Below are 21,917 nucleotides of genomic sequence, written 5' to 3'. Positions count from 1 at the left end.
TTTGACCGTTTAATGTGCGATTATTTTGATATTGAAGACACGTTAAATGCAAAGAGTTTATAGCTGTGAGTGTGTTCTACAATATGGCGCATACATGCTGTTGAAATCACCGCACAGAGACGCATATCTCCACTTGAGGACTCGCTGAAACGGTTTGTTTTGGACTACAAGTCCCGTCAACACGCGCTTTGTTTGTGAAGTTCTGGAAGGCAGAATTTTGTGAATGACGGACGCTCTCGTCCAATTCCCATGCGCGCTGTGTCACTATCTTGCCAAATATGGTAAACAAATCCACCATCGCCAATTACATCGCTCGGAGTTACATTAGGGACAGCCGACAGCCATGGCGGTGCTGGAGCGCGCTCAGAAGCGTCGTGTCTGCGCAGTTCTTCTCATAAAGACACACTATTCTCTCCAGACAGCTCGGTGCGGACTGCGGCGGTACTACATTCTTATTACATGCTCATTTGTCGATTATAAATGTTAATAACGCAGTGAATTTTGGTGATAATAATTGTTTCATACTTCACTGATCACCATAGAGAAATCCCCTTTTCGCGTGTCAGCGCCCCCTAGAGCCAACTGGGGATTCAGTGACTTGCTCAAGGACACTTCAGCAGGGCAGATGTTTGCTGACACAGGGTTTGAGATGAAGGACGGTCTCTCCTAAATTCATCCAGATGGCCATAAAGACGTGTATTAACGACTTAATTAGCCTATAATTATCAATTACTGAAATTAATGAGTGCATAAACGTGAATAATTAAACAAAGCAGGGCCTTTTTTTCTTTGGTAGGATTGTAAAAGTAGAATAGAATAGAATGGAATAGAAATGGTTCATCAATCCAGGTACTGACTAATGGGTGTTGGTTATTCAAACAGAATAGAATATAATTGAATACAAGTGGAGAAAGACAATGAATGGATGGATGAATGAATGAAGAGCAGAATAGAATAGAGTAGGCTACAGTAGAACAGTTTTACTGAGAATATTTAATTCTTGAAATGTGTGTCCTAGGAGGCCCACTGTAACAATAAACCCATTGCTTTTCCATTCACAAGTATTTAAGTGGACAATAGTGAAAGGAAATATCTAATAAAGCAGCAGTCATAAGGCAGACTGCGTGTAAAAGGAGCCCTCTGACATCAATACGCCGCTCAGAATTGTGGGTAACTGGATAGTGTAAACATCCTTTTATCAACAGCACGTTTGTAGCTATAGTTGTGTGTATGTGTGTGTGAGAGAGACAGACAGAGAGAGAAAGGAAGAAAGTGAGAGAGAGGAAATAGAGACACCTGCTGGTGATAGGAGTCAAAAAATACATCGTCAACTTTGATCAAGTCCCAAGTCAGTTTCAAGTCTTGAGGCACAAGTCTCAAGTCAAGTCTCAAGTCTAAATGTAGATTACCAAGTCAAGTCCATGTCATTAATGTCAAGTCTCAAGTCTAAATGTAGAACAGCAAGTCAAGTCAGAACAAATCAAGAGTCCAGTATCAATTAAATATCTTAAAGAAAACGAAATATCTAGGACTTTTCAATGCAATATGGTTTTAATAGGATAAAAACTTGGTAAGAGCATCATGAGTTTGATTTCTATAATCAGTTTCAACTTCAATAAATTCAATCATTCCATACAAATTCAGAAAACAGAATTTAAATTCAGTCGTCTGGTCTAAGTCATTTACACAAACACAAGATCTTTTGTCAAGACTTTAGAAACCTTTTCAAGTCATCAGAGTACAAGTCAGAGTCAAGTCCCAAGTCACCAGAACCCAAGTCATGTCAAGTCTCAAGTCTTCTCTTCATGCATCAAGTCAAGTATCAGATTTTAATGCTCGGTTTTTGCCCCACTGTCTATCTTACTTTTTATTGTCTCTTACTGTTTGTTGTTTCCTTATTGTGTTTTATTGTTTTTTTAATGTGTCAGTTGAGTTGTTGTCTGGTCCTGACTGCAAACAAATTTCCCCTTGTGGGACAATAAAGCCTTGACTTGACTTAATGTAGGGCAAAGATCAAGTCAAAATGACCAAATAAAAATGATAAGGCTTTGTGCATTGAATATACTATAGGAAGTGCTGGAGACTGCAAGGAGGTCATCAAAGCTAAAGCTAAACAGTCTCCAATAAAGATCCTTTCTGTATTGAATCCATAGTCCTGGGCCTTGAGTGTGCAGTTACAACCACACATACATGTGGAGGTTTTCCCTGTTGCTTTGATGACCTCCTTGCCAGAAATATATTTGGAAATAATAAAAAAAAATCACATCAAGGGAGAATTCAGGACCAATGTTCCCGCTAAGCTTTGTCCATCTGTGCAAGATAGTTTGGTGACCTACATCTTGTCATTTATCACATTGATTAAATCTTGTCAGTCATCAGTCTTTCCTCCACCTGTCCCCAGAAATTGGGTTAACATCAGAGAGTTTTAAAGTTTTGGTGGCAAATTATATCAGATTCAGAGACTTCTTGAGGGTTTACTGAACTCACAGCCCTGCAAAGGTCAACGATACACAACTAATAACAAGAAATGCATACTGGTGTGTAACAGTCTTCCTCCCCACCCTCTGTCACCCCAGTAAATGTACTGTAGCTATACTGTATGTGTGCTCAGGTCTTCTTGAGGGACAGCAGGGAGCCAGGCAACAATAAGAGCAGCTGTCCAAACATTTGCCTGTTTCACCGGCAAGCCCTTTGTCAAGAACCAGAACAAACCTGGAGGCATTTTTAAAGTGGAGCCTCTTTGACGGGATGCAACAGCTGGCCTCACGTATCCGACTTTCTGCAGCGGTGCAGGATTGTTGCTGCGGTCCATCCATCCTCTTTGCCCTACAGTGAATGCCACCGCCTGTCAGCCCCGGCCCTCCGAGTCTCTTTCCTCACCCCGGGTGTGTTGACGAAATGTGTTTGGGGTCGGAGACTGCATATGAAATACCCTCAGGCTTTAGGACCAAGGGCCATCGTTAACTATCAGCAATGCATCTGTCCCACAGCTCCTGTCAAATTACTTGTGTCCTTGCCTTCTCCCCTCACCCAGTGGGCATGATTGCTTCAGCCTGCGTTATTCAACTTAACACCAGATGTTGGTTTTCTTCAGAGAACGGCAATTTGGCAGCTATGTTGCTTATGTAGCCCACATGCACAGACAAGGGAGACCATTGTAGTCCACATGGTCGGGGTTAAGTTGAGTGAATTTTAAGAAACCAGAGTTGGCATGCAGTGGACTTTACTTAGCATTTCTAGTGGGGAATACACGTGTTCATATAACTGTGACTCAGTGTTTGACGCAGACTACCATCATCGTCAAGTTGAAGCAGTTCGATTCTCTTTTATTCGTGCCATTAAAAGTGCAACATTGTGAAAATCAAGAAGCAAATACAATCAATCAGATTTCACTTCTCTATACTTGTGTGCCGTTAAAGTTAAATCATTCAGTTCATTTTCTAACCATGTCTGTTGTCTAATGGGCAGTATCTAATTGAGGAAATAAGTAAAGTAAGTTTCTGTTGCTGTGGAAAATCCACTTAACTACTAACTACTAACTTTAACTACAAGTCTTCACACTTTCGCTGCAAATTTTCACACAACTCCCACAATCCTCTTTTCCTATTCAGAAACAGCTATACATCATCATTATGCTGTGAGACTGTACAGAATCTTGTGGGAAGAGTTGATCTTAGCTGCTGCAGTTCCTATTAGACTGCTGTAAACCCATATGAAGCTTGACATTTGCACTGAAAATATGTTGTTTACCTAGAGGCCTGGTTTAACCCCTTATCTTCCACACCTCTCCTCAGTGAAGGTGTCATTTTATCATGAAACACTGAAGGACATTTGAGAAAAAAGGAGTCGATTGACTGATCTTGGTTTGACCTTATGGTCTAACTGTAATACAGCTTTAATCCACTGAGTGGCAGTGTGTCCCTATGAGTCCAATAACCTCAGCCATGATACACTTCTATATGACAATTATAAAACAGAGAATAACAATATCAGTGGGCCTACAATCAGACATGATAACATTCCTGGTGTATTATGTAGAACATTACAGTGACCCTGGGTCAAGTGATGCCCACATGCTAAAAATGAATGCACTCATGGTAGTGAATGACATCCCCTTTCTTCTTGTTCTGATTGCTTTCTAACAGACTTTCTATCTCTCTCCTTAACTCTAATTCAGTTTCTTTTCCTGCACTCCGCTCTTGCATGGTCATTTTCTGGTCACAGGAATATTGGACATGAAAAAAGATGCTTTCAATGACAAACAAAAAAATCGGAATCTGGATAAAATCTGATGTACAGCGAGGGGCTCTTTCAATAAATTTGGTAAGATGTGGGGCCCACTCTTTGCATTTGCAGAAACACTTGGACTCCCAGTTGTCCCTGATTAAAGGCTCAGCTCCCTTGTATTTTATTCTAAGGGTAATAACGATACATTCTTGCTTGATATATGTAATGGATGTTTGAGAAATAGCCTGACTTGACCAAACCTAGATAGACTACCACATCGTGCTTTAACTGTTAAATGCTATTTGTTTTTTTGTAACATAATTTGGCACAATGTCAATCTCAAGTGCTCTTGCCACTGATGTATGTGTAAAAACGCAATAAACAACACTGTTGAAAAATATACAGGGTCTATACGGGTACAGACTGTCCAGGGCCCTGAGCTGAGAAAGGGCCCCTAAAGTGTCCCTTAAAATGTCTTTTGTGGTCCTCAACTGTATATTTATAAATATTTTATAATTTTGTTCCACACTGCTCTGGTTTTGAAACGGTGTTTGGTTGACATCTACAAAACTGCAAAAAAATAAAACGTTCTCAAAAATATGTCATGTTTTGTTAGGGAAAAAATGAATCAAGCAGGAATAAAATGTGACTTGCCTTTTCCTGCACAGACTAAAACAAATTTGTCCTCCCTTGACAGATTTTGAACTGGGTATTACTGGTGAGTTTGACTATGACAGGTGATTAGTGCTATCAAGGTAATGCCCAAAACCCATTCATTTCAATTAGGGATGTGTCTGACATAAATGTTTATCATAGCTGGAATAATGGAGGTGTGGGGAGGAGAGGGAAGTGGAGGGGGGCCCATGAAAGCCCCCTCATGTGCAAAGGACCCATAATTCCTAGCGACGCCCCTGCATGACAGGTGCGAACATTATCATCCAGGTACAGTATTTACACACACAAACTCATGCATATTTGTCGAAGCGGGCTGGTGTTGCTGAAAGGTGCAAAAGTGCGCTGCAAGCGGGACCTGTGGCGCGACTTTTCCAGCGCCAGTGGGGGGGCGGTGACGCGCTCGCGCTCCGCAGCGGTCACATTACAGCCTGTTTCCGGGACGAAGAAAGAGCTTATAGGCGGAGAGGCGTGGAGAAACTGGCTGTTCTTATTGCCGTCATTGTACCTCTATTGTGGTGCAGTCATTCGCCTCAACAGTGAACATCCCCCCTCCCGCTCTTGTGTGTGTGTGTGTGTGTGTATGAGTGAGAGAGAGAGAGAGAGAGAGAGAGAGAGAGAGAGAGAGAGAGAGAGAGAGAGAGAGAGACACTCAAGTGGAACCTGGAGAAGCAAGGACAGGGCAGCCAACCAATCACAGAAACCCTAGACGTTTAAAGGGAAGGTGGGCCGTCTCTCCAGCTTTATGAGCGACTTAACCTATTTTACAACCGCCACACATTCTCATGTTTTCATACACAGTGTCCTGCTGAAACTCCAACAGAACCCACCGTTTGGATAAGGAATAGTTGGCCTGCGCCGGCATGGATCTAGCCTAAGTGGCGTTTTTCCTTCTTTTTTTTTCTCCCTCCATATGAGCTGCTGGATGCTACTCGCCCTCCCCCCGCTGCACTTGTTGCGCAGAGACTAGATGCGCCGCTGAGTCCTTGGAGAGGAGAGCAGGGACGGACCGGCCGCTGCAACAGGTGCACACACAGCATCACCTCCCAAACACACAGAGGTAGGGAAATCTTGGACCATTTGGCAATTTGTTGGGGGGAATGTATTGCTCGTATTGATTATTTTTGACCAAACAATATTTCATCCGTGCGTAAAGAGGTGTTTGCCTAAGAAAAATTAATTCCGTAGGCCTATTTTTCATTTTTTTTTTTTTTTTATGTTTTCCCCTTTAGGCCATATTGACCTAAAGATAACATTAAACTTTTAATGCCGATTTGAGAAGAAGTTGCCCATCTTCACTCCCCACTGCGCGCATCAAGCCAGGATGCCAGTTCTGATGAGCCCCGACATCGCCAACAAGTTTAAGGAGAAATGGCTGGCGGTTCACCCGGAGGACCCGGCCGCCGGGCCCGACTCTGTCCACCTGGACGACAGCCTCACCAGCCTCCACTGGCTCCAGAATTTCTCCATCCTCAGCGCGGACCCGGAGCGCCCCGGCTGCCCGTCCTCCCAGCAGCACCTGCTCTATCTCAAGCGGCTCGGCTTCCCCAGAGGAGGCACCGACTCCCCGTCCAGCCCTCCCGCCGGGGACACCGCCGCCACCGGGATGCCTCTGTACCTCGGGAGCCCCGTTACCTCCGGCAGCGACTCCACCACGGACCCGCGGCTCGCCAATTACGCACAAATCGGGCACGGCTACCCCCACATCCCCGTCCAGGCCAGTCCGCCGGCGGAGATCGACTACAAAACCAACCCAAAAGTCAAACCGCCCTATTCCTACGCCTCGCTCATCTGCATGGCCATGCAGGCCAGCAAGCAGCCCAAAGTGACTCTGTCCACCATCTATAACTGGATCACGGAGAATTTCTGCTACTACAAACACGCAGAGCCCAGCTGGCAGGTAACCGAGACCGTCTGACTCCGTCTCCCTCTATTATTGATGAGTTAGATAAATGGCGAGGGAGAGAAGGGTGACCAGGGACAGCAGTGTCACCATCAGACACCCTGCTTTATAGGACATCAGACAAGACCCTGTGGAAAAGGTTCTGTATGTGGAAAAAACATGAATATATTAGGTGTAGTATAAGATAAGTACATACAACACAAGTAAATTCTTTTCTGGTTTGCAGCTAAATGGGGTCAGTTTCCAGTTTCTGCCTTTGATGGCTGAAGTGTTTTTTAATGCCAACGTCTCTCTGAAATTTCCATCTTCCAAGAGAGTGCTCATACAGGGTTTTGTCTGAAGGGAATGGTGACAAGTGTACCGGGTGGGGGTGGAGAGAGCACTCTATTTGTGTGTGTGTGTGTGTGTGTGTGTGTGTGTGTGTGTGTGTGTGTGTTAATGAGGGTTCCTGAGAGAGCTGGCAGCTAAGCACAGCTGATCATGTTTGAAATGCACAGAGCTGCGTGTTACTAGAAAGCCTCATTAGGTACATTTGCTTTCCTATACAAACAACAACAATACCCCCCCCCCCACACACACACACACTCTATTTCTCTTTCTCTCTCCCCGTCTCCCTTACAAAGACAGACTGACACACATTTTGCATGGCTAACTCTAATTTGTTCGACTCAAATGAAAATCTGACAGGACTGTGTTACATGTTCTTTTTGTTTTGTTCTTTATCTTTCTAACAGAACTCGATTCGCCACAACCTGTCCCTCAACAAGTGTTTCATGAAGGTCCCCAGGCAGAAAGACGAGCCGGGGAAAGGAGGCTTCTGGCAGATTGACCCCCAGTACGCCGACATGTTCGTCAACGGCATCTTCAAGCGCAGGAGGATGTCGGCGAACCACTACAGCAGCAGCGGCGGCGGCGGCGGCGGCACCCACAGACAGAGCAAACTGCTGCAAGGCCACGAAACCGGCTACCACGGCGCCCAAAATGGCTGCCCTTACCAAGGCGGGAGCGGCAAACGAAAGCACCTGTCCTCCAAAAACAGCAGCAGCAACAAGGCCCTGCGGACGACCAAGTCTCCTCTGCTGGCGACGGAAGCCCACGGCGCCGACGTCCTGAGGGGCGACTTCGACCTGGCGTCCGTGTTCGACGACGTCCTGAGCGGGAACTGCAGCAACTTCGAGGACTTGGACATCAACACGGCGCTGAGCTCCCTGGGCTGCGAGATGGAGGTTTCCCTGCAGGGGAGGCAGCACTCGGCGGGGCTGGGGAGGTGGTGCGGCGCAGGAGGAGGGGCGGAGCTCCTGAGTCAGAGCCAGCCGCCGAACCACCACCAGTCCTACGGCTACATGGAGCTGAACGCCGCTTCCATGGAGTGTCTGGTCAACGTGGGGGAGCTGCACGTCCCGCCGCAGCAGCAGCATCAACAACAACAGCTGGACCAGGATCAGCTGCTCCAGCCCCATCACCCCCTGCAGCAGTTTGAGGAGCCCCACACGCTGTTCCCAGACCAGGAGGAGGTGGTGCTGCAGCCGTGGGAGGAGATCAAAGAGGAGGCGCAGGTGATTCCTCTGACTCTGGATCAGGGCTTTGGCCTGTGCGAGGGCTTCTTCACAGAGATGCAGCCATGGGAAAGAGTGGAGGCCTATCTGTGACCTTTGAACCCCAACCTCCCTGACTCCTAATGATTGACTCCCCTTATTGTCCTTAAAGGAGAATACCGGTGTCAATTAGAGTTACAGCCCATTTAATCCTGTCTACGTCTAGTTTACATTTCCCCCAATCATTTTGCAATGCATGCTGTATGTAACTCGATTTTTTTTTTAACATTTACTCGTTTTTCATTTTTAAAATACGGTGTCAAACCTAGCTTGAAAAGAACCGCTGTCCCGGCTAACAAAGACGCCCCAAATTTAAAGACATGGACGTGACAATAAAGTTTTAGAGGCAACATGTTTTTGAGGGATTATTTCCTGGAGGAGACTTCCATTTCTTCCTGCGGGTGTCAGCTGATTGACAGGAAGCAGAGCATAATGAAATAAGAATAAGATAGAAACTTTGACAAAACCAAATTATGGCTTCATGTGTACTGTGATGGATTATCTCGCTTGGACAATTTTCAAGTCTGCGGAAGTTGTTTTTAATACTGTGCAAGAATGAATGGCAGCAAATGGCTTCTTCTGAAGGGAGGAAAACGAGCGCCGATATCTCCAACTATGCTGACTGTGTGCAGAATGTAAAGGAGAGAGGAAAGCTACACCGTTGGCACAAACTTAAATAAAACACCGGTATTATCCTTTATATTGGACTTGCAGGAACTATTAAGAAGCTCTTTGTAGCTCTGGGATTTTGATCAAACTCTCACTGGGACAGATGAAGACTTCTGGAGGGACTCACTGCAAAAAAAACAAAAGTTATGTCGACCCAACCACCCTCCTTCAAATGGCACTCTCTCTACAAACAAGCACTGTAATGGTGGGACTGAGAAGACATACAGACTTGTATTTTGCTACATTAGCATCAAACACTCTTTTTACCAACATGCAATGACATCTGGAATTCATCTCAGTGATCTATGTTGTGTGATGATGAAAGATGAAGTTTTGTTTGATCCCAAATTGTAGAGTGTCAGCGAGACGGAGATGAGAAAACTGTAAATTCATAGTTTGAGAGATTAGCAATCGGTCATTTATGACTTTGTCACATAGTCAATTTAATATATATTCACTGAGGTATATATCATGGAGCTGGGCATAAGCATTTGCCATTTGTCTACAGTTATGTATTGCAAAGCAAAAAGAGGAGCAGACCGGAAATTGATCGCCTTCTTGTCTGTCATGAAATAAAACATTATGCACTTTGATAGGCAGCAGTTTTAGGAAAGCAAAAATTTTTAGTTTTCTTTTTTATGGTATTAAAAATGATCTACATGTTGTTTTCTGAAGTTTACTGACCATAATGCAATGATGCATATAATTGTCCATATCAATTTTTTTTTTTGCCATGAACTCAATGCTGCAATAACTAAATCTGACAGCAAAAGTTGTGTTTGCTTAAATCTACTGTTATATTTTCCAAATATGCTCAACTGGGCATTTGTTGATTATATTCCGCCAAACTGTTGATAAGGAATATGCAGTTCATTGGTGTTTTTGTGTTGATAAATAAGAAAAGAAGCGAGGAGTGAGAACTATATAGACAGCTCTGTATTCTGTCACTGGGTGATGGATTTCCTTTTGTCTTTATTGATTATTTTGGTGTATGTCTTTTTTTTATGTGTATGGTTTGTTTTCATAAATCTGAATTTCAAGATATGTATGAGAATGATGAAGTAGAACTCTATTGGTTTGGGGGAAACAAATGATAAACAGATACAGGAATTCAACTCTTATTAAAGGCCAGATTTTCTCATTGTATCATATGGATCAAATTTGATATGAGCTCTTTGATCTCACCTTATTATTTTCATTTGTACTTTTTTTAAGCTGTTCAAAAAATGCAATCATGTCTTGATGCAATAAATGGTGTCATTTAAAAAAAAAGAAACAGACGTTTATCCTTCATATGCCGCTGAGAAACATCAGAGATTAAAACACCTACAAATGATGGACTGCAGTATAATGCATAGTGAATTATTGTTTGGGTTACAGCACTCTGTGTATTTAATAAAGAGATAAGGAGTCACATTTATCAGTCCATCAGGTCTGGACTCGCCTGGTCTTTCTCTGAATTGCAACATCCAACAATCAAATACCCGTAACTGCTGCTTTGTCGTTTTGCCTCTCCTTAAAGGAAAAGTTCTGCAATTATATTTATCTCTTACATAGCTGCAGTACTTGGACCCACAGAGAATATTGGCTCCAGAGTCAGCTGTCAGTTGAATCAGCGGAGCTCTGTTGCCTCTTGCTGCTAACAATGAGTCCAAATGGGGTTTGTCAAAATATCTCCAAAAAAGCCATTTGTCGGCTCCACGGGGGAGTTGAGAGGACACATGACTCAGTTCCTCCATTACTCACACTTTCACTGATCAGGAAATCACAGAACTATTTTTTATCTGCTGTTTTTGGAGATATTTTGAGAGACACCATTTGGACTCATTGTTAGCAGCAAGAGGCTGGAGTCAATATTCTCTGTGGGTCCAAGTACTGCAGGTATGTAACAGACAAGTTATATATAGGTCCAAAATCGCCAAACTTATCCTTTAAGTATCTGAGGTCAGTATGATCTTTGGTCTGAGTGAAGGAGGGAACATTTTAAGAGGGGTGGGGGGTTTGGGTGGGGGTGGGGCGAGAGAGAGCTGGGCAGGCTCAGGCTTGCCGAGGCCGTGGACCCGCTCACCTATCAGTCATAATTACAATAGGTGCTGAAGTCCATTTGAAAACACGTTTCAGGGCGCTGCTGCAGGGGAATGTCGAATTTCAGAAGAGAAAGGAGAGGAGAGGGATGAGGAGGAACAGAGGAAGACGGAGAGTATAGAAATTAGTTCTTACAATGATGGAGGTACACAGCAAAATCTGTTAATGTGTTTAAGTCTGTTAGTTTAACAATGAGTGTGTAAAAATGCTAGACTATGCCAGTGTTTATATAAGCCTACACCCATCAAAGTTAATTTAACACTTTGAGATAGATTTGAACAGCCGCACCAGAGCCACATCAGCTCTATGAGTGGACCAACAACTGTCCAATCAACACTTATACATAAAACATATTCTTAATATATACCGAACAAAAATATAAACACAACATGCAACAATTTTAAAGATTTTACTCGGTTACAGTTCATATAAGAAAATCATTCAATTGAAAGAAATTTGGGGCAATGGAAATGTTCGCTAACAGGAATGTAACTAAAGATTTGAGAGAAATAAGCTTTTTATTTTAACTCATGAAACATGGGACCAAAACTTTACATGCTGCATTTATATTTGTGGATGGATAATTCTTCCTGCTTATAACCAAAGCCTGAAAAAAACACTCCTATGCCTGATGCATCCACAACTTTTGGAGTATAGAAACCTTAATTTGGGTGTGTCATACGATCCCATACACATGTGTTTCTATAATGTAGGCCCACTGATGAAGAATGTAGTGAATATGAGGAGTGTAGGTTGCAATGGAGAGAGGACCACTGGTGTAAGAGCTACCTAAGGCATGGCAGCATCAAAGTGTTGTATTGGGGTTTCAAACCTACTCTCCTTTCTCTAGTCGTCTCATACAGCTAGCTAGCTTGAGGCCGTGCATCCACACGGCCGGCCCACTCAACATGTAGGTCCTGCATCCACCAGCATGTTCTGCTGAGCTGGATGGGAGTGTGGGATCAGAGAAAAAGACATACTTTGTAGCTTTTGCAACATGCCCTCCAAACCTAACCGCTGCATCTCAACCCTTTCCAGGATTTTGGTTCCATGCCCCGTATGAAAACGTGCTTTTCCACCTCAAATCTCTTTTTAATTGAAAATGCGGAGGAAAAGGGGAGAAATGCGGCTTATCCCGTCCCTCTGGCTCACGGCTCCCAGCGGCGACAGGTCATGTGTGGAGATCTCCAGGAATGGGTGGAATAACTCAGATTCCTAAAAACAGCAGGGACTACAGCCGGAGGCGAGGCGTGTGACCGCTGACCACCCTGCATGGAGAAAACCACTCTTTAGCAACCGAAAAAGTGGCAGAGTTTGTGACAGTTATGGAATCGTTTTGTACCAATTATTATTAATCTATAGGCCTACTATTCGCCTATGCTTCTAGCAAGAGAATTGGGAAAGAGATGGAGAAGGAAAGTCTTTCAATCCTGTCTTTGCAGTGTCACTATCACTGTCAAGTTCAGTAAAGAGGGTAAAGAGGTATCCATTACACCCAAGCATATGTGTGTGTGTGTGTGTGTACGCGTGCATCGTGTGTGAACTTGCACATTTGTCTCTGTTTGCCCGCGAGTGTGTGTGCACGTGCGTTTGTGTGCACTTACATTATGTGCCCCGTAATGTTTGTGTTGGTCCGTGGGTTTCTTTGTCTGCGTGTGCGCAGATGTGTGCGCTCCCCGGCGAGCGTGTGTGTACAAGGCTGCGATCGGTGCCCCATGGCGGGACAGATAACACTATCTCTATGGAGCCAGAGCCCCGTGGCTCTATTCAGCGAGGTGGATGAGAGGCTGGGACTGCCCAGCACGCGGACCTGCTCACAGAAGGAGGAACAAGCTGGGCTGTCACTGTAGGAGCGGCCTAACCTGGCTTATAATGGTTTATAACCCCCCCCCCCGCTGTACCCCCTCTGGAAGGCATCTATCTATCGCTGTTGTCCCGTGAAAACCATGTAACTCCAATATTGGTGATTTTCATGTTTTCACTTCAGTTGAAGGATTACATGGTCCTCAGAAGGTTGAGAAAATTCTCTGACCTCTTGGACTTATGAAACTGAAAGAAAATCCACAAGATAAAAGTCAAAAATGCGTTGTGATCAAGCTAAAACAAGGCTGTTTTTCTTAGTTCCTGAAAAGTTGACATTTTGGAGATACAGGGTTTTCACCTGACAGTGACGCTGTGTGTGTGTGTGTGTTAGTTGTTCCTGCATATGGGTGTTGGGAGGCTTGATGACTGAGACAGAGGGGGGGCAGAGATAGAAATCGAGACAAGAAGAGGGTGTTTTCTGTGTTTTATTACCCTCCTGGCACCCTCTGGACCGCTCCTGATTAGAGGCAGGCATAAACAGGGGCACCCAGCTTTGCTAAGAAGCGTCCCTCCTGGTGCGAGAGAGAAAGCGGGTTCAATTCCTCATTTATTGGGGATAGCCGCTGAGCTATTCTTTACGGGGGATCGCAGATAGAAGACACATGAAGGGGGTCCCTCACTAATTAGATCCTTCAACGCGACACAAAGCAGAAAGTGGCAGCGGGAGAACGCCCCTAAGCCTGTTTTATAGCCCCAGAGGAACCCCTGAGCGCGGGTGATTACAAGTATAGATAGCTGTTAGATCACATTGATAACCCCGTAAAGTCGGTACAAATATCTATGAACTGGAAAGGGAACAACAAGTTGCTGTTTGGTTTATTAACAACCGGAAATTTTCCTCTTCTGTGTACTCCATCCAAACGCAGACAAGGAATCGTAGTGGTAGACTGTCTGGAAATTGTCTTCCCTCTCTGGTTTCCAAGCCCTCATGACATATTGATAAGGGAAAAAAGCCTGGATGGATATTCAGCGGTCTGACCATCCGTTAATACCTCTCCAGATGGACAGAAAGGGGAGGGGCTTAAGCAGGAAATACACTTAAATAGGCTTTCTAAAAGGCTGTTGTTTATGCATGAAATGCTAATGAGGTTTCCATTTAGATTGCCTCTTCCATTTTGAAAGGAATTGCGGATGGTAAATTAGAATAAAAGGACTGAGGTGTAGTATTATAGTGAGAGGGTTTTCTTTTATTAAACAGAGATTAGGTATTATCAAGGTCTATCCTACTTGCATAATTGGTCAAAGTGTGTACATGGTTATGTCTACATACAATAAGAACAGAATCACTATTGTGTGTGTGTTTCAAATAATTGTATTGAGTGTTTTCAGCATTATTATTCAACAAAAGCCTTATTGGTAGATTTTTTGTCCAGAAGAGCCTTTATCCCTCCAAATGTGGCTTTGACTAATGAAGACTGGGTCTACAATTTGCCAACCCACCTCAAACACACACATAACCCCTCCAGATTTTGTTTTAGTTTTGATGTGCTAATTTCATTTATTCAGGGCATGTAGCACACACACACACACACACACACACACACACACATGCAGGCGTACAAATGAGCACAAACTGCACACACACACACAGATGATAATTATGACGATGTATAGAGGTTCTTTAAGGCTAAAGAGGCTCTATTCAGCCTTATAGGACTGCCCAGGGCTTATCTCTCTCTCTCTCTCTCTTTCTGTCTCCTTCCCTCTTCCCTCTCTCCACATGTTTCTCTCTTTCTCCCTCTCTCATGAATCTCTCCAGAGATTGATGGAACATGGGGAAAACACATGCAAGATCGCTCTTTCACTGCGGGGTACAGCCACATCGTAAACCATTTCCGTCAGGTCTGTCAGGCTCCTAAGTGCTCAGAGTGCCTTTCCCATCAGGGACCTTGAGCTGTACATTTTTCTTGTGCTACACAGTGTTGCTGCCACTGGGGACGGGGGAAATCGAGTGAGGTCAATCTCATGAAAAACATACCCTTTATATGCTGCCCACCGCTGGGTAGATTGCACACTTCATTTTTTGAGTTGGCATTGCTCGACCTGCCGGAGTGACCATTTGACTGTGAATGCGTATGATGTGAACTTTTTGTGCCGGCCTTGAGAACTGAATTTCCATCGGGAAAATAATGGGTATTGTATCATGTCATGTCGTATCTTATTGTATCATATCATATCATATATTGTATTGTATGGTATTGTGATCACAGTATGCAGTCTTAACATCATGAAGACCAAGGAGCTGGTGGTGGACTTCAGAAGGAGCAGGAGGCCCCCAACCCCTGTCACCATCCAGGGGGAGGAGGTGGAGATGGTGAACTGCTATCGGTTCCTAGGAGTGCAGCTCAACAATAAACTGGACTGGCCGGACAACACTGAGTAGGGCTGGGTATCGTTTAAAAAATTACGATACCAGTACCAATACCAGTACCCTTAAAGTGATACCGATACCAATAGAGTACTTCATTCAATACCTTTTTTTTTACGTTTTGGTGGCATCTCGGTACGCTGAACTGCCAACTCCGTCATATACACCGCGCTCGACTTCACCACCACAGACTGTATGGGTTGTAGCTGCTGCAGTAGTGGGCCAATCACACGTCGCATTAAATCGAAGAACACTTGCGGTGATTGGCTGCGAGCAAAACCATACAAATAGTCATTTTTTTCTAGATCTGTGTACAAAAAGTATCGAATGCAGGTATCGTTTGACTGGAGAAGTTTCGATACTACTTGGTACTGGGTTATTTCGGTCGATACCTTAAAGGTATCGAGTACCGATACCCAGCCCTAACACTGAGGCCCTCTACAGGAAAGGACAGAGCAGGCTGCACTTCCTGAGGAGACTCAGGTCCTTCAACGTGTGCAACAGGCTGCTGCAGATGTTCTACCAGTCTGTAGTGCTGGGGAGGCGTCATCAAGGCAGGGGAAGCCAACAGAATGAACAAGCTGGTGAAGAAGGCTGGCTCTGTTGTTGGAGACAAACTGGACAGTCTGGAGGCAGTGGCAGAGAGGAGGATGAGGGGAAAGATCAATGCCATCCTGGAGAACCCCTCTCACCCTCTCTGCGACGAGCTGAGGCTGATGAGGAGCAGCTTCAGCCCAGCCCATAGATTATGTATATATACAGAATATATATGTAAGAATACCCGTCTCCATAGTCTCTATATTATGTACATTACTTCTATTGTTTTATCTTAGTACCTCTTCTTTTTTATTATCTTATTGTACTTACTGTACTTGTTTTCCATTGTACTGTCTGCCAGTTGCTGCTGTGGCACCTGAATTTCCCCAAGGGGATTAATAAAGTGCTATCTTATCTTATCTTATCTTATCTTATCTTATCTTATCTTATCTTATCTTATATCGTATTGTATCGTATTGTATCGCATAACAGAGTCTTGTATTGTATCATATCGCATAACAGCGTATCATATCAAATTGTATCGTAGCGAATTGCATCGTATCGCATCGTATCATATCGTATTGTATCATATTGTATCATATTGTATCATATTGTATCGTATCACATTGTATCGAATTGCATCGTATCAAATTGCATCGTATCGCATCGTATTGTAGCGCATCGTATCGTACCGTACCGTACCGTACCGTACCGTACCGTATTGTATCGTATCATGTCGTGTCGTATCGTATCATATGTAATTTTTTGTTGTATTGTCTTGTATTGTATCATATTGTATCGCATTGAATCGCATCACATCACATCATTTTCTTTTCATTATTTAATTGCATTTAATAATATTTTATTGTATCATGTTGTGTTGTATTATATCATATCATAGCGTATAGTATCATATCCATTCATGTCCTATCAATTGCAACACAATTGATCATATTGTATCATATATCAGATTCTGTTGTATTGTCTCATGTTGTTTTATATTACATCATGTCATATCGAGTCATGTCTCATCATATTGTATTGCACTCTGAGGAGGAAAATTATGGTATTTATCTGTACAATTTATATCCAGTGCCAGTCTTGTGAACTCCTTTAGCTTGTACATTATGTTCACTTCTTTGGCAATTTCTCCTGTGAGAGTGCTGGAAAAGAAAGTGATTATTCTCCAGATCGAACAGACTGGTGATGGTGCTGCAGTGTAATACTGGATGTCTGTGACCTCTGTAGATTATAGCCCTTCAGGTCTGGAAAATTACTGTTGAGGTGACCTTAAGTGAGGCACTCAGCCCCAGCCTGCGAGAAAACTGCAGTTTAGTGGGCAGCTCCTGTGTGTGAATGTCTGTCACTGAATGTGTGTGAAGCCGGACATTGATAATAAAAGAGTATGCATGCTCAGTAAAGTTTGCTTGGATAAATAAAGGTTTATAAAAAGGATGCACATACTTCTGCATTAGGTTGATGAAAAACGCGATCTGTATGTATCAGCATATATCGCAGATTGGATTGCTTGTGTGTGTGTGTGTGTGTGTGTGTGTGTGTGTGTGTGTGTGTGTGTGTGCGTCTTGGCATCACCACTCAAGGCCACTGAAAGGCATTCTTGCCCTGTGCCTTCGGTCTCTGTGGTCTCAGGGAGAGGCTGATTGTCCGACAGGCAGACAGGAGGAGGGAGGCTGAGGGCACACAGCTGGCACACACACACACACACACACATGCGTACACACATGCGTACACACAGAGTCTCACATACGTATACACACAGACACGCAGGCACAGATTCCATACATACACATGCAGGCACGCAGGTACATGCATACAAGCACAGAAGCATACACGCTCATGCCGCCATACAAAAACACACACACACACACTCATACACATGCCCACACACAGAGGGCCAGCCAGAGGGCAGCGTGTCAGGGGGGCGAGCATGGACGAGAGTGTATAAAGAGAGCCAGGGCGGCGCTGGAGCTCTGCCACGCCACACAGCGTCGATGCCGGTGCCAAGGAGCGGAGCAGAAAACAAGTCTGGACCAACCTCCTCAATCTGGCCCGCTGCTCCGCCTGTTCCTCGGCCAGAGAACTCCTGGTAAGATCGCCGTTCGGCTCCAGAATTCATGGTCAAAAGAATCGCAAACCAAATTGCATATTTTAACTGTTGAAAAGTGAACTGTTCGTCCCGTTCTTCCCCCTCCGCTGGTCAAGTTCCCAGTGTTCACCATGCTTTTGGTCTTGTGTGCTGCACGTTTAGCTTCGCTGGATTTTTCCTTACTGCTTTCCGCCATTGTTGTTGATGTTATGCACCCCAAAATGTTCCAAAAATTATTGAAAAGCCAATTTCAGGCAAATGGAACATAAAGGCATCTATGAAAAGGGTCACAATGTATCGTATTTATTTATTATTTTATTAGGAAAACAGTTGCATATTGTAGCTTTAGCGAAATGTGTCTACCCAGAATACAATACGATGTAACTGACATATCCTGCTGGCAATCAAGGTAAATATTTGTGGCAGAAGGGTGGCCTAGTGGTTAGAGATACCGTCCTTTAATTGGAGGATCTGAGTGGAAGCCTATGTTTTCTACAAGCATCATCAGAAGTGTCCTTGAGCAAGACACTGAATCACTACCAGCTCCAGGAGAGCCTCAGCAGACCAGAATGCAATGCAGCTACAAGACATGATGTGTTTTGAGTTTATCATTATCGCTCCCTCCACCTACAGTATAGTTCACATCTGTTCTCTAGGGACTGTCGAAAGGCATTCTGGGAAATGTAGGAAATCACTACCTGAAGGACAGGGCAGGGTGAGGGAAAGTGGGTTCACCAAAAGAGTAAATTGCAATCACAAAATAACAGCTTGAACACACTGAACATCACAGATTGATGATATATAACAGTGTAAGAGTATCTGAGGGTGGAATTTCCCTTTAGGAGGCTCTTAAAATAAAAAATAAAATGTCTCTAAGGAGGAATGTAGTGTATTGATTATAGGCATGCTATGCACAACAGATCTGACTGACAAATTGGAATAAATCAAGTTCAATGTAATCAACTTGTTTGAACTGAAGCTGCTGTCTGCAGTCAGCAGTCAGTAATCACCTTGGACCTTGGATTGAGTGAAAAGTCTTGTATTTCATTATGATTTTATTACTCTCCCTCAAGGCCCTTGAGCCTTGTAACACACTGAGAGACTGAGAAAGGAAAGGAGTTTATTTGAAAAGAAAAAACAAAGATAGATACAGACATGGAGATAGAAAGATGTATTGTGTGTGTGTGTTTTCGCTTGACTACTCTGTCTATATATTTGTACTGTATGTACTGTATGTATAGGTACATGTGTGTGTGTGTGTGTGTGTGTGTGTGTCTAAGTGAGTGACAGATATAAGCTCGTGCAGGTGTGTGTGTGTCAGCCAGTGTGTGTGCCTCCACCCCCGCCTCCTATCCTGGACCTCTTGAAGCCACTAGACTGCCTCTGCCACCCCCTCCCCCCAACACACACACACACACACACACACACTGTTCTTCCATTCTCCTCCCTATGTCTGCGCGCTGCTGAGAGCTCTTATTTGATTAGCTGCGATTTGCTTTGTGAAGCAACGAGGCATCTGGCTCACCGGGGGAGCGGTACACAGCACACAGCACACACACTTTCATGGACGCATGTAGGGGTCACACACACACACACACACACACACACACACACACACACACACACACAAACAAAACACGCAAATACACCTCTACATACACACAAGGGCATGCATCATGAACCACCGGATGCAGCTTTTCTTCAAGATACCTTACCTTCACCCTTCTCTCAGATTTTTTAATAGAAAAATGTGTGTATTTGCCGTTGTAAGAATGACTAGTGAATATTTTGAGACTAACAGATGAAGCCCACTGTGCATGTGCACCGACACGTGCGGGTCGTCGCCCTCCTTCACACCGCTTCGGTGTAAACACTTTGTTAGCGATGTGTCACCGGCCGTCTATTTGCTGACCGTGATCTCATCCCGGCCTTGTCAGGAAATCACCTCTGATTACATAAGGATGACTGTGGAGCGACACTCTATCTGCCGGGCCTTAGTTGAACTAATCACCTGCCCTTCAATAATGGATGCGGGGTCAGTGTGTTGGGTGTGTTGTGTGTCTGTGTGTGTGAGGAAGAGACAACACAGACACCAGACATCATTGTGTCAAGTTTAGGCTCGCCACGCCTTCGTCTCCTCTGTATCCAGAAGGTATGTGAAGACGCCAGGAACCACGGCTGTAAACAAGACCAAACTTAGTTGAGTCCAAGTCAATTTCAAGACCAGATCCAGTTGAGTTTGAGTCAATACCGGGTCCGAAGGGGGTCGAGACCAAGTCAAGCCCGAGACCAGAGTAAATTGAGTCCTATTCAAGACCAAAATAGTCAGCAAACATGTCTTTCCAAATGTAGAAATAAGAGTTTCTTAAAGATGAACAGTGATGTAGATCTATCTGCAGGAGCTTTGTACTAAACCCTTCAACATCCAACTAATCAATGCATGGGATTTTGACTAATCAATGCAGAAGTTTGAGGACCATTACATACAATGCAAATGGCCCTACAAAGTGTATTTGCATTGTTACATATAGTAACAGACTTTCATGTTAACTGTTGCCTTGTTTTCAAATCTGCTCTAGTCAATGAGATGAAACAGTTTGAATTTTCATGACTTAAAAGCCCAGAAATCATGTAACTTGAGGCTCAGTTGGCGTTTCTTTCGTTTTGTTTAGTCACTTCCTGTGGGTGAAGCGTCCATCAGCATCAGAATTTCATTTGAGCAAACAGGGTGAATGTACAGTGTCTCTAGTAGGGGGGAGGGGATGCTGGTCTCTGCTGCAGCTCCACTTTGTGATTCATGCTTTTACCACTTTTTTTTTTTTACATAGAGATCTTTCCTAGTGCAGCTTTAAGGAACATGACTGCGTGTTTTGTCGTTTTTTTTAATTCCCTTCTCTCAACCATTTGTCTCTTAAGAGAAATGTCTTTTCACCCGGCTTTCTATTGCATTTCTTCTTTCTTCTTCTTACTCTCGCTGCCTTTCTCCCTGTCTTCCCTCTGCCTCCACCCCCCCCCCCCCCCCTCCCCCCCACTCCCCCTCCCCTCCCCCACTCACCCTCCACCACAAGGGGTTAATTAAAACTGATTGGGTCCTCCGAGACCACACCTGCCTCTGACAGGTAAGGTATCAGGCTCATATGTACTGTGTGTGTGTGTGTGTGTGTGTGTGTATGTGTGTGTGTGTGTGTGTGTGTGTGTGTGTGTGTGTGTGTGTGTGTGGATGCTTAGCACATCCATCTAATGTTAGCACACAGTGTACTGTACTGAAAGCTCTGTTGCTCTGAGTTCAAAGCATCCCATTAGAACACAATGACACTTATCTGTGTGTGTGTGCGTCTGTCAGTATATAAATCTGCATTTATATGTATGTATGTCTGTGTGTGTGTGTGTGTGTGTGTGTGTGTGCACACGTCCCTCCTCTTCAGAGCCACTTAAGGATCTCATGCTTGGCGGCTGATTAGACTTCGCTCTGTGGAACCAATCGCTGCTTAGCTTTAACTTCACGCCTGTCGTCCTGTCTGTCGAACAGAGAGCCACCGGAGGAAGAGACATACATCATCATCATCATCATCATCATCATCATCATTAACATGCACAGTATTAAAGCATCATCAGTTATAGCATCATTACAGTTTATGTGAATGCTGATTCTGTAAAAGCCTGCGCACATCCATCCAAACAGTCAAATGCATGAATGAAACTGTGATAAAAACATGATGGCCTACATTAGGGGGGAGATTTTGTGTGTGACTGCATGCTGGCGTGTGTGTGTGTGTGTGTGTGTGTGTGTGTGTGTGTGTGTATGTGTGTTTCTGTGTGTGTGTGTGTGTTTGCCGGCAAGTGAGATGTTTGTGTGTAGTAGCAAGAATTAGTGTTGTATAACAGCAGCTG

The 21,917-nt window shown here is 44.1% G+C and overlaps 2 protein-coding genes across 2 annotated transcripts in view; both read left to right on the top strand.

The window, feature by feature from the left end:
- mrtfba (myocardin related transcription factor Ba) overlaps positions 1–21,917 on the top strand; it is a 122,010-nt gene that overhangs the window by 71,865 nt on the left and 28,228 nt on the right. The window lies entirely within an intron of this gene.
- foxj1b (forkhead box J1b) lies at positions 6,224–8,451 on the top strand. The gene is made up of 2 exons (XM_071899453.2): positions 6,224–6,799; positions 7,537–8,451. Exons 1-2 carry the CDS (start codon positions 6,224–6,226, stop codon positions 8,449–8,451), a joined length of 1,491 nt encoding a protein of 496 aa, XP_071755554.2.

The sequence above is a fragment of the Centroberyx gerrardi genome, chromosome 20, assembly GCF_048128805.1.
Source record: "Centroberyx gerrardi isolate f3 chromosome 20, fCenGer3.hap1.cur.20231027, whole genome shotgun sequence".
Taxonomy (NCBI): Eukaryota; Metazoa; Chordata; class Actinopteri; order Beryciformes; family Berycidae; genus Centroberyx; species Centroberyx gerrardi.
The sequence above is the reverse complement of the archived record's forward strand: the minus strand, read 5'-3'. Positions and strand labels throughout refer to the sequence as shown.

Excerpts from the sequence above, each read along its gene's own strand:
- foxj1b (XM_071899453.2), top strand. The coding sequence starts at position 6,224 with ATGCCAGTTCTGATGAGCCCCGACATCGCCAACAAGTTTAAGGAGAAA. Across the intron at positions 6,800-7,536 it reads ACGCAGAGCCCAGCTGGCAG|AACTCGATTCGCCACAACCT; the intron begins GTAACCGAGACC and ends TCTTTCTAACAG.